Source organism: Caloenas nicobarica, chromosome 19 (assembly GCF_036013445.1).
Source record: "Caloenas nicobarica isolate bCalNic1 chromosome 19, bCalNic1.hap1, whole genome shotgun sequence".
Lineage (NCBI taxonomy): Eukaryota > Metazoa > Chordata > Aves > Columbiformes > Columbidae > Caloenas > Caloenas nicobarica.
In genome coordinates, this window is record NC_088263.1 from 113203 (window position 1) to 125505 (window position 12303).

The 12303-nt window shown below is 49.8% G+C and overlaps 1 protein-coding gene across 1 annotated transcript; it reads left to right on the forward strand.

Moving 5' to 3' along the window:
• Window positions 1–549: 549 nt before the first annotated feature.
• Window positions 550–11484, forward strand: LOC135996676 (uncharacterized). The gene is made up of 7 exons (XM_065648844.1): window positions 550–558; window positions 1278–1376; window positions 4939–5263; window positions 5677–5750; window positions 6021–6217; window positions 8347–8473; window positions 10586–11484. The coding sequence occupies exons 1-7, from the start codon at window positions 550–552 to the stop codon at window positions 10631–10633; spliced, it is 879 nt and encodes a 292-aa protein (XP_065504916.1). The 3' UTR covers window positions 10634–11484.
• Window positions 11485–12303: the final 819 nt, after the last annotated feature.

Sequence of the window (12303 nt, forward strand, 5' to 3'; positions counted from 1 at the left end):
AATGAATTTTTTTTTATTTTGTTGTTAATTTATTAATTTTCTTGATTTGATGTTATTTCATGTTATGTTATTTCCCTTTGTGACTCTGTTTCAGAACCCAGGCTCACAAGCATTAGCTCAAGCCCAAGTGTAGCCAGGAGTAGGCTGAGGCATTCTTCAGTTTAGCATGAGAAAACATCCCTTGCAGACTGGCAAAGACAAGTCCCAGAGCTGCAGAGAGCAGCAGCAGGAATAGAGGCCAAGCTGTCCCCAGTTCCTGCAGAGGGAGAACCTTGACAATGAGGCGTGGGACCGACCACACACAAAAGAGGAAGAAGAAGAAGAAGAAGAAGAAGAAGAAGAAGAAGAAGAAGAAGAAGAAGAAGAAGAGGAAGAAGAAGAGGAAGAAGAGGTGAGTGATACCGTGGTATCTTTTCCAAAGCAAGGCATTAGTGGACCAATTTGGGGCTAAATATATGTGTATAGGAATATATGATATAGCTAAGAAAATTGTTGGAGAGTGCCTCACATGCCAGAAAGTGAATAAGCAACAACTTAGAGAAAGAGTACATGGAGGGCGTGAGTTAGCAAAAAGACCCTTTGAGAAAATACAGATTGATTTTACTGAGCTTCCAAAAGCTGGGAGATATAAATACCTTCTAGTTCTGGTGGACCACTTGACTCATTTTGTAGAAGCCTTCCCAGTAGCTCGAGCCACAGCAAAAACTGTGACCAAAATATTATTAGAAAATATTATACCACGGTACGGAAACATAGCAGTAATTGACTCTGACAGGGGGCCCCATTTCACTTCAAAAGTTATTAAGGAGATTCTAGGTCCCTTAGGAACTAAGTGGGAATATCATACAACATGGCATCCTCAAAGCTCAGAGAGGGTAGAAAGAATGAATGGCGAAATTAAGAGACAGTTAACCAAATTAATAATCGAAACAAAAATGAGTTGGGTAAAATGTCTACCTTTGGCCCTATTAGATGTGAGAACACAACCCAGAACAGACACTGGAATTTCCCCTTTTGAGATGTTATATGGAATGCCGTATGATCTAGAAACACCTATCGAACACCTGAAGGTAGAGAAAAAGTATTGCAGGAATATATTGTGGAACTTATGAAGAGAAGGCGGGAATTAATACAAAAAGGACTGATAGTACAAAGACCGCCTCTAGACATTGCAGCACATAAAATTAAACCGGGAGATAAAGTATTAATTAAAACTTGGAAAGAATCTTCTCTAACCCCCCGCTGGGAGGGGCCTTTTCTTGTCTTGCTTACCACAGATACTGCAGTCCGGACCGCTGAAAGGGGGTGGACTCATGCTGATCGAATTAAAGGACCAATTCGGAATCCTCACTGGGAAGCGACCAAGAATCCGGACAGTCTGAAAATTACCTTTTGGAGGAAAACGACAGATGAGTGAAATTATCTTTTGTAACAACCTAAGCTGTATTAGTTATCCTTTTATTTGTATAAGTGTAGAAATTGTAAAGAAAAGTGGTGGGTCCATTGTCTCTATGGGAGCCCTCCTAGCGGTATTTGTCATAAGTGTTACAATAATGGGAGGAAACTAACTAACTGAGCACTTCGAGTCGGGGGGTAGCAACTAGAAAACTGATAAAGGATTCTAAGGAGTGGTGGGATAATTTTACAAAAAAAAAAAAAAAAAAAAAAAAAAAAGGAGATATAAATCCTGGAAAGTATAGTTTCCAAACAGAAGATGAATTTTGTCAGATAAAAGCTAAGACCATACAGGTACTTTGCTGAAAAGCAGTAGCTAGAGTGAGGTGTGGAGCTTGGGAATTTGGGAAGTGAAAGATAAAAAAATAAGGGTGTATGTAAGTCAAGGCCGATTAAAATAAAGGAAGTTCCCCTGAAGAATACGACTGCTGCCAAGAAGATGGTACACCTCGCTGCTCTAGGCAACAGAGTAGGCAAGGAAAAAGGCAGAGGCGTACTACTGTGGGGACTGGGGTTAATGAACTACCTCCAGGAAGGGCTCATGAGACTCCTTGACTTACAACTCCCAAAACAAACCATCTCAAAACTTCCCCGGAACCTCCTAGCCCTCTCTAAAAACAAATGTAAAATTCTAAGAGATTGTCAGAATGCCTGGAATGCTAATGGCAATAGAAAAGTCACACCACTCTTCTCAACCCTAAATCTAAGCATTTGGATAATATGTCTATTACAAATGGTATCAGGGTCAGCCCAAGGAAGAGAAAACCCCCACCAACCTTATAAATGGAGCTTAATTAGGTGGGAAGACCAACAAATCATTGCCCAGAAACCTGTAGTGGGAAGCCCCAGCTTTAAGACAACTCTTTGCCAACTGGTACCCATAAAACCATGTCTAGACTTTAAGGGCTTTTACTTTTGCCCTAGCTCTAACCCTGGGAAAGGGTACTGTAACCATCCCAACTCATATTATTGTGCCTATTGGGTATGCGAGACGGTAGCATCAGATTGGCCCCCAGGGGGAGGAAGAGACAAATTCCTGTCTGTGGGGTGGGGACCCTATGGATGTATTCCTCCTAAGTGAGACTCCAACGGTGGAGTGATATTACCTGGGAATTGTAAGCATTTATACATTAATATATCCAATCCCACAGACCCTGCCTGGCAAATAGGAAAAACTTGGGGAGTAAGGTACTGGGAACCCAGGACAGATAGGGGAGGTCTTATTTTTATAAAGAAGGAAGTAGCGAGACCCACTCCTCAAGCAATAGGTCCCAATATAGTAGTTAAAGGACTAAAAAATGTCATACCCTTTGGAGCAAACAACTTTGACTACTAGCAATTCCTTGATCACGACTAGTACCTTACTGCCCATGAGAGAAACAGTGAATGAAAATCCCCTATGGACAGTCATGCAAGCAGCTTATAGCACGTTAAATGAAACTAATCCTAATGTAACTACTAATTGTTGGCTGTGTTATGATACCAAACCTCCTTTTTATGAAGCCATAGGGGTTAACAGCACCTATAACATAAGTAGTGATTCTTCCTCCCACTGTCAGTGGGATGATAAGAAAAAGGGAATAACCATGCAACATGTCACCGGAGTAGGAGCTTGTATAGGTAAAGTACCGAAATCTAAGCAATCGCTCTGTAGTACTATCCGACTGGAAATAAACAGAACCGAAACATGGATTATTTCCCCAGGTGGGGCCAGATGGATATGTTCTGAAACGGGACTCACCCCGTGTATATCTCCATGTTCAATGACTCACGGGAGTATTGTATACTAGTTACCATTATCCCGAGAATATTGTATCATCAGGAAAGTGTACTGTATGATCATTGGGATACTGGACATTACCTCATAAAAAGAGAACCAATCACAGCTATCACAATAGCCACGTTGTTAGGAATCGGGCCAGTAGGAGCAAGTACAGGGATAACCTCTCTTATTCAACAAAAACAGGGTTTCAATTCTTTAAGAGCTGCCGTCGATGAAGACTTAGAAAGAACTGAGAAATCAATAACTGCATTAGAGAAATCTTTAACTTCATTATCGGAGGTAGTATTACAAAATAGAAGAGGAATGGATCTCCTCTTCTTACAACAAGGAGGACTGCGTGCAGCTCTAGGGGAAGAGTGCTGCTTTTACGCAGATCACACAGGAGTAGTAAGAGATACTATGACCAAATTAGGGGAGAGTTTAGAAAAACGAAAGAAAGAGAGGGAAGCAAAGCGGAGCTGGTACGAATCCTGGTTCAACCAATCCCCCTGGTTAACTACTTTGGTATCTACTATAGCAGGACCTTTAATAATATTAGTGTTAATTCTGACCTTCGGGCCCTGTATATTAAATAGAATTATCAAACTAGTAAAAAACCGATTAGAAGCCCCTCACTTAATGTTATTGAAAAAAAACCAGTATGAGCAGATAGAAGAAGACAGAGTTGTTGAACACGAAACTTCCATCCTTTCTCTAGCCCGGGAAACTGTTATCCGGTTTGATCAACAAAATGATAAGAATAAAAAGGGGGGATTGTAATAAACCTGTGTTGTAAATTTGTCAATCAAACCAGTACGTTATCTTGTGCAAACATTTATGAAACAGTACAACTGGGGAAATGTATTGGAGTTGTGTGGGTGAGGTGAGCTGCGCGTGTCCGGAGGGGTGGGGTCGCTGCCTGCGGTGTGGAGGGAAAATGTTGCCTCCGTCCCGCAACCACCGGAGAGCCTGAGGAGACCCCCCCGGCAACCAGACGCGCAGCCGCAGACGTCGAGCCAAGCTGTATCGACTTGAAATCTACCTGGATACAAAAAAACTATAAAAGAGGGACTCTGGTGGGTGTGGGTTGCGTGCCGTTGGTAGAGCTGAGGCTCCCCGGCCGCCCAGCGCTGTTTTGCCTGTTTACTGCTTGCTTAATAAATTCTAATTGGATAATTAAGATTGGCATACGGTTTCGCTCGTAACAGCCATGAATAAAACACAGAGTGGCACAGAGCTGATGTCAGACATCTGCTCTGGTTGTGGCTGGGATGGAGTTCTCTTCCCAGCAGCCCATGTGGTGCCGAGTGTTGGATTTGTGAGCAAACCAGCGTTGCAGCTGCGAGCGCTGGTTGTGTTCGACTGCTGTGGGCAGGAGTGCTGACCCAGCGTGTGGTGCCCGGGGCCGGGTGCTGAGCTGGGCTGTCCCTTGGGCAGGGACAGGCTGGAAGGCTCGTGGAAAAGGGACATATTTTAAGGAGCAGAAACACAACCTCCTCACGTTTTCCTCAGCATTTGCTGCATACTGAGAATCGGTGGGAACCACGAGGATCCTCTTTGTCTGAATCCAAGCAGCAAGAGACACTAACGAGAGATGCCCCTTTGCGCAGACTGGGCTGAACTTTGCTCAGCTCTAGGGGGATGTAAGCAAACGACTTGCAGAGGGGCTGCAAGGCTGCTCCAGCGCCGCAGTGACAGCAGGGCCACTCTGCTCCCTTCAGGGGGATTCGCTCTGGGGACAGAGGAGCGAGGGCGACACGGGCAGGAGCAGCCCGGGGCGAGGGAAGAGCCCGAGCCGCTGCGGCTCTGGGGCCATTTCTAGTCAGGCCGCGCAGCAGACACCCCCGTTGCTATGGCAGCGGGGGCTCTCCAAGGCCGGCCCCGCGCGGCGCAGCCCCTGTCGCTATGGGAACGGGTCCTTCCCCGAGGGCGGCGCGCTCCATGCGGGCGGCGGGCTGGCTGAGCGCCGCGCCGTGCGGCGGCGGGGCCGGGCGGGAGTTCGGCACGGCCGGGGGGTGACGGGCCGAGCAGCCCCGGTTCCCCCGGGTGGGCAGTGGGAGCCGGTGGAGGTGCAGGGGGGGAAGCTCTCGGCCCCTGGATTCCCCGAGCGCGGCTGTCGGGGCGGACTCAGGGAGGAGCTGGGCTGGGAGCTGTGAGGCGCTTCCCGCATCCATCCCTGGGGCGGGCGGGCTGGGGCTGGTGGGGCAGAGGAGCCCCAGGGGTGAGCCAGGGTGGGGTCCGCTGTCACCAGCACTGTCCCGCGGGTGAGCGGGAGGAGGGGCCGGTGCCGTGGCCAGCACGTCCCCAGCCAGGGCAGCACTGGGCGGCAGCAGAGGGGTCAGGGCTCCGACTGTGGAGCAGCCCGATCTCAGCGTCCTGTTCCCAAATCCTCTGCGCACTTGGGGTGCAGCGTGCGGGTGTTGTGATGACAGCAATAGCTCTGTGCCGTCACCCCTCAGGGCCTCTCTCCGGGCAGGACCTCGGCGAAGGTGTCAGGAGGATGGAGCCAGGCTCTTCTCGGTGGCAGCCAGTGGTAAGACAAAGGGTAATGGGTTCAAACGGGAACACAGGAGGTTCCACTTAAATTTGTGAAGAAACTTCTCAGTGAGGGTAACAGAACACTAGACCAGGCTGCCCAGGGAGGTTGTGGAGTCTCCTTCTCTGGAGACATTCAAAACCCGCCTGGACGCCTTCCTGTGTAACCTCATCTGGGTGTTCCTGCTCCGGCGGGGGGATTGGACTGGATGAGCTTTCGAGGTCCCTTCCAATCCCTGACATTCTGTGATTCTGTGATTCTGTGAAGGTGCGGGAGACCCACGGGCAGCGGGAGCAGGTGCTGCGGCGGGAGAAGGAGCAGCAGGCAGCTCGGCTGCTGTGGCCGCGGCAGGACGCGCGGCAGGACGCAAGGCAGGAGCGGGCAGAGCTGCTGGCGCAGCACCAGCAGCGCCTGAGTGCGCTGGAGCAGCAGCACCAGCTGGAGTGGCTGCGGGAGCTGCAGAGGTGAGAGCGGCACGATCGGCACACGCGTGGGGCCGCTACCCCCGGTCTGGGCAAAGGAACCAGGGAATGGTTTGGGGAGGCGGTGAAAGAAGAAAATCAGAGTCCAGAAGCACTGGGTTGTGGGCAGCTGGGTGTCTCCTGGAGTGGGGGTTTGCTTTGTAGGTGGACACTGGGATCTGGCTGGGGACATCAACATGATGCGTTGTGCTTTAAAAGGGGCTGGACCCTGTCTTTTCTCTCCCCCAAATCTCTTCCATTTGGTGAATGAGTCACTGACATAATCTGGGTCAATGAGAAATCTGGTTTTGGTAGAGAAGCCCATAACCCCCAGATGTGTCCGTCCCAGATGTGGATGCTGGTCAATGGGATGCCCCATGACAGACCACCGTGCCAGCCCAGCTCCTGGGACCTGGTTCCACACACAGTCACGCGTGTGTACACACACATACATGCATACACACAGACCTACATACACGCACACGCATGTGCGCACACACAGCTGTGCAGACATTCTCATACAATCACAGAATCCCTGGCTGGAAGGGACAAGGATCACCTGTTCCAACCTTTCCTGGCACAAGCCCAGTCTAGACAAGCTGGCCCAGCACCCCGTCCAGCTGAATCTTTAAAGTGTCCAATTTTGGGGAATTCACCACTTCCCTGGGGAGATTATTCCAATGGCTGATGGCTCTCATGGTGAAAAATTTCCTGGTTGTGTCCAGTCAGGATCACCCCAGGAGTAGCTTGTACCCATCAGCCCTTGTCTTTTCCCTGGGACTCCTTGTACAAAGGGCATGTCCCTCTTTGTAGCCACCCTGGAAACACTGGAACATGGTGCTGAGCTCTCCCTGAGCCACCTTTTCTCCAGGCTGAACAAGCCCAGTTCTCTCAGCCTTTGCTCGTATGGCAGCTGCCCAGTCCTTTGATCATCTCTGTGGCCCTTCTCTGGACCCTCTCCAGCATGTCCACATCTGGTTTGGCTGAAAGCGTCTTAATTTTCTTCATGCAGTTATATAATTATTACTGCAGTAACCTGAGGGTATGAGGGGAAGAATGATTTGGGGAGGACAGGACACTTTTTACAGCCGTCACATGTTTTGCAACACAGTGTTTGTGGGTCCCTGATAAGACGATCACAGAGGTGGTGGCTGGGGTTCTGTGATGGAAATGCTTTTGTTCTGGTATTGAAGCCCAAATTGCCTCTAACAGTCTTAGAGAAGTGAATCTGGAAGTGTTGGTTTGCCTCAGCAGGCAAAGCCTCTGCTCCCCAGTGGAGGTCTGTGACCACTTTGTCACTTGTCAACACCATCACTGAGTGCAATGGCAGTGTAAAAACCAGGTGCTTTGGAAAGCTCCCCCACTCTCTGCTGACGTTCAAAACCTGTCTCATGTGCACCCTGAAAATACCCATTGAGGCAGGAAAGCAGACCTCAGGAAGGTCTGACCCTGCAGGCTGGACATCCCCAGCCCTGGATCAGCCAGGTGATGCAATAGCACAGCCTCCCGATGTCATAGTGCGTTTCCATGACGGTCTCAGGCTGTCCCCAGGTCCCCTGGCCGCTGACACCACAACCTCTCTTGCCAGATCTCTGGCTGCCCTCACTGCTCGCCACGCTCTGTGCCACAGAGACGAAGCAGATGCAGACATTGTCGTCCTCATCCCTTTCGACGGCCATGGCTGAGACAGGTGGAGTCCTGAGACTTCTCCTTCCCCGCCCTAGTTCAGCAGCAGGGATGAGCTCCATTGTGCCTGAGGGGATTTTCATCCCCAGGCCGTGAACAAATCCACTGATGAGGAATCCACAACTGCTCTGGGCAACCTGTTCCAGGGTCTTGCCAACCTCATAGTAAAAAATGTTCTTTTATTGAGAACATTGGTATTCTCTGGTGAGACAGGACTCTCATGGTACAGGAACAAGATGTCACCAGTGGGTGATTGAGATGGCTTAGAGAACCCCTGTCAAAGATATTAGCAAAAGTGCTTTTAATATGATGTTGTAAAAGTGCAACTTAACCAAGTTCGATGGCAAGTTCACTATATTACCCTACGGCACAATCATTTGAACAGTGATTGAAAACTCCTAAGGCACAAATCAAAGTAGCAAGACACTCTTCTGCTCTTTCCTCAGGTTTTATCAGCATCTCGCAGCATGGACGGAGCCCGGGTGGGGACTTGGAGACCTCAAGGCCCATGGGGCCCCATCATTGCGCAGTTCACCACCCCTGGACCCAAATACTCAGTCCAAGGAACAACAGGTAAAACAAGGATCAGAGTGGTGCACACCCGTGGTAAAATCAGCTACAAACCTGTTTCTCTTTTTCCCCCTTCTCAGAGAAGCCCCCTGCTCCTAAAACCTTCCCACGCAAACCCAGTACATGTGAAGTTTGTTCATTTGTTTTTTAGTTTTTATTTCTCTATGATTATCACTGGAGCCAGACTGTCGGGAGGTCCAGTTTCTCTTTAAGATTATTTAGCAATGCAGTTGCAGAAGCATTTATGCTTAGAGATTTACTGTTTGTTACTACAAGGCACAGTACAGCTCACCTTTATTACTGTTGGAGGAAAAAGGATGGGAATTTTGTGAGCTCTGCAGCTCAGTCTCCTGCAGCTTCAAAGGAGCTTTGAAATGGGGTTGCCTGCATGTGGCCTTTCACGTGCTGTTCTTCATAGGTTACCTGAACCACAACCCCTCAAAGCCCCCGCTTACCCCTGTCAAGTGGCAGAACCTCATCAGCTCATGTAGCTCACGTAGCTCATGTAGCGCTCATCAGCTCTCATGGAAATCTCCCTCCTGCTCTGAGATAAGCCTCATCTCTGCTCCTAGTCCTTGCGGGTTGAATTCGCTTTGCTTGATTGTCACTGTGGAGAGCTGGCAGTGGAGAAGAAGGTGGAGGAGAAAAATCCTCAGAGCAATTCCTGAAACATATTTCTGGCAGATAAACAAACCCCTTCTTTCAGGCATCTGCTCTGAGCTACTTAGGATCAGGATTTCACATCCCGTGGCCATAAAAACACACAAAGAGAAAAATGGCTGCCCACACCTCCACCAACTTGCAATAGAAGGGCTGTGGCGTTTCCAAATCCTTTACATTCCTGCAAAATTAAAAAACCCTTGGGGAACAACCAGTGATGATCACAAACCCCCGGTGCTCTGCTGCCGTACACATGAACTCCCATCGCGCTCGAGATTGGTCCCTTGGCAACCTGGCAGTGTGAAGAGCCAGCGAGAACTGATGGGAACGGCTCCAGGGGATCTCCTCCTGGAGGTCACAGCTGCTGCAAGGCGGAGCTGTTGCAATGAAAAGTTGAAATCTGCCATCACAGATTCATAGAATCATTTTGGTTGGAAGAGACCCTCAAGGTCATCAGTTCCAACCATAACCTAACTCTGGCACTAACCATATCCCTAAGAGCCTCATCTGTATGTCTGTTAAACCCCTCCAGAGATGGTGACTCCCCCACTTCCCTGGGCAGCCTCTTCCAATGCCTGACAACCCTTTCTGTGAATAATTTTTTTCCTAATATCCAATCTAAACCTCCCCTGGTGCAACTTGAGGCCTTTTCCTCTTGTCCTATCACTTGCTACCTGGGAGAAGAGACCAACACCCTCCATGCTTCAACCTCCTTTCAGGCAGTTCAGGGAGCGATAAGGTCTCCCCGCAGCCTCCTGTTCTCCAGGCTGAACAGCCCCAGTTCCCTCAGCCGCTCCCATCACACTTGTGCTCCAGGGTCTTCATCAGCTCCATTGCCCTTCTCTGAGCTCACTCCAGCACCTCAAGGTCTTTCCTATAGTGAGGGGCGCAAAACTGACCCCAGGACTCAAGGTGTGGCCTCACCGGTGCCAATACAGGGGACAATCACTGCCCTGGTCCTGCTGCCCACACTATTCCTGATACAAGCCAGGATGCTGGTGGCCTTTTTTCCACCTGGACGCACCCTGGCTCATATTCAGCTGCTGTCAATCAGCACCCCCAAGTCCTTTTCTGCTGGGCAGCTTTCCAGCTGCTCTTCCCTGAGCCTGTAGCGCTGCCTGGGATTGTTGTGACCCAAGTGCAGGACCCTGCGATTGGCCTTGTTGAACCTCAGACAACTGGCCTCAGCCCAAGCATCCAGCCAGTCCAGATCCCTTTTTAGATCCTTCCTACTGTCCAGCAGATCAACACTCACACCCAGCGTGGTGTCATCTGCAAACATACTGAGGGTGCACTCGATCCCCTCATCCAGATCATTGATAAAGAGATTAAACAGAACTGGCCCCAATACTGAGGCCTGGGGACACCACTTGCGACCGGCCACCAACTGGATTTGGCTCCATTCACCACAACTCTTTGGGCCCGGCCCTCCAGCTAGTTCTTTATCCATCGCAGATACACCATCCAGGCCATGAGCTGCAGCTTCTCCAGGAGATGCTGTGAGATACAGTGTCAAAGGCTTTACTGAAGTCCAAGTATGCAACGTCCACAGCCTTTCCCTCACCCACAAGATGGAGCACCTTGTCATAGAAAGACATCAGGTTGGTCAAGCAGGACCTGCCTTTCATAAACCCATGCTGACTGGGCCTGATTGCTTGGTTGTCCTGTGTGTGCCATGTGATGTCACTCAGGATGATCTGTTCCATGAGGTTCCCTGGCACTGAGGTCAGATTGACAGGCCTGTAATTCCCTGGATCCTCCTTCTGACCCTTCGTGTAGACGGGCATCACATTCGCCAACTTCCAGTCGACTGGGACCTCCCCGGTTAGCCATGCTTGCTGATACACAATTGAAAGTGGCTTAGTGATCACGTCTGCAAGCTCCCTCAGCAGCCTTGGATGGATCCCATCTGGCCCCATAGATTTGTGTGTGTCTACGTGGTGTAACAGGTCACCAGCCATTTCCCCTCGGATTATTGGACTACATTCTACTCCCTGTCCCTGTCTCCTGGCTCAGGGGGGTGTGTACCTGGAGCACAACTGGTTTGACTGTAAAAGACTGAGGCAAAGAAGGCATTCCACTTCTTTCCAGCCTGCTCCAGTGTCTGTCACCCTCAAAGTAGAGAAATTTTTCCTCATATTCAGATGGAACCTCCTGTGCTTCGGTGCCTGTTGCCTGTCGTCCTATCGTTGGGCACCACTGAAAGGAGCCTGGTCCAATCCTTTTGACATCCTTCCTTAAGATATTTATAAACATTGATGAGATCGCCTCTCATCCTTCTCCAGGCTGAACAGACCCAGCACTCTCAGTCCCTTCTCATAAGAAAGGTGCTCTAGTATTAGTATATTAGTAGTAGTAGTATTTTATTATTACATTGTTGTCTTATTAAACTGTTTTTTCTCAACCCACGAGTTTGTCCCTTCCCTTTCACTTCTCTCCCCTGCCCCGCTTTGGCGGGGTGGAGGAAGTATGTGACCAACTATCATGGTCTTAGTTGCTGGCTGGGGTAAAACCATGGCAGGGAAGACTAGTAGTAGCTCGGGAAATCTTGAAAATCACTTTCCAAGATGCTGACACTCTTTTTGGTGGTGGGAGTGGACCTGAGGATAAAGAAATGTCATTCTGAGCATAGTGCTGTGGACATCCAGAGGAGTCTGGATCAGCCATGGCTTTGTGTCTCAAGGAACAGCTGGGGAGGATGGAGAGACAGCAGCACAGGAGGGGACATACTGGGGTGAGAACAAGGTGGGGAAGCGCATGGGGTGTCTGCAGTCTGCAGGGAAACAGCCACAGGCCTGGGACAGTGTAGAACGGCCTGTGGTGGAGATGGCCAAGGGTGAGGCTGAATGTCCCTGGAAGGCCCAAGGTCTTTGTCCCCTTGGCTATGGCTGATGTCCCTGCCACTGAGGCCTAAGAGGAGACCCATCATTGTCATGGCCATGAGGCCTCATTGCTCCTTGCACCTCCCCAATGGAGGTTGGGAGGTGTCACATTGTTGTCCCTCACTTGGCATCGCACTCCCCACATCCCCAGCAAGAGCCCTGAGTCACACGTGAGGGACAGGATGTCCCTTCATAGGGGCAGGGGCTCAAGGTTTGACCATCCTTCTTCATCAAACAAACCAAGGGTTTTCTCAGCATCAGAGCTGCTGCACTTTGCCTTTGCCTGATGTA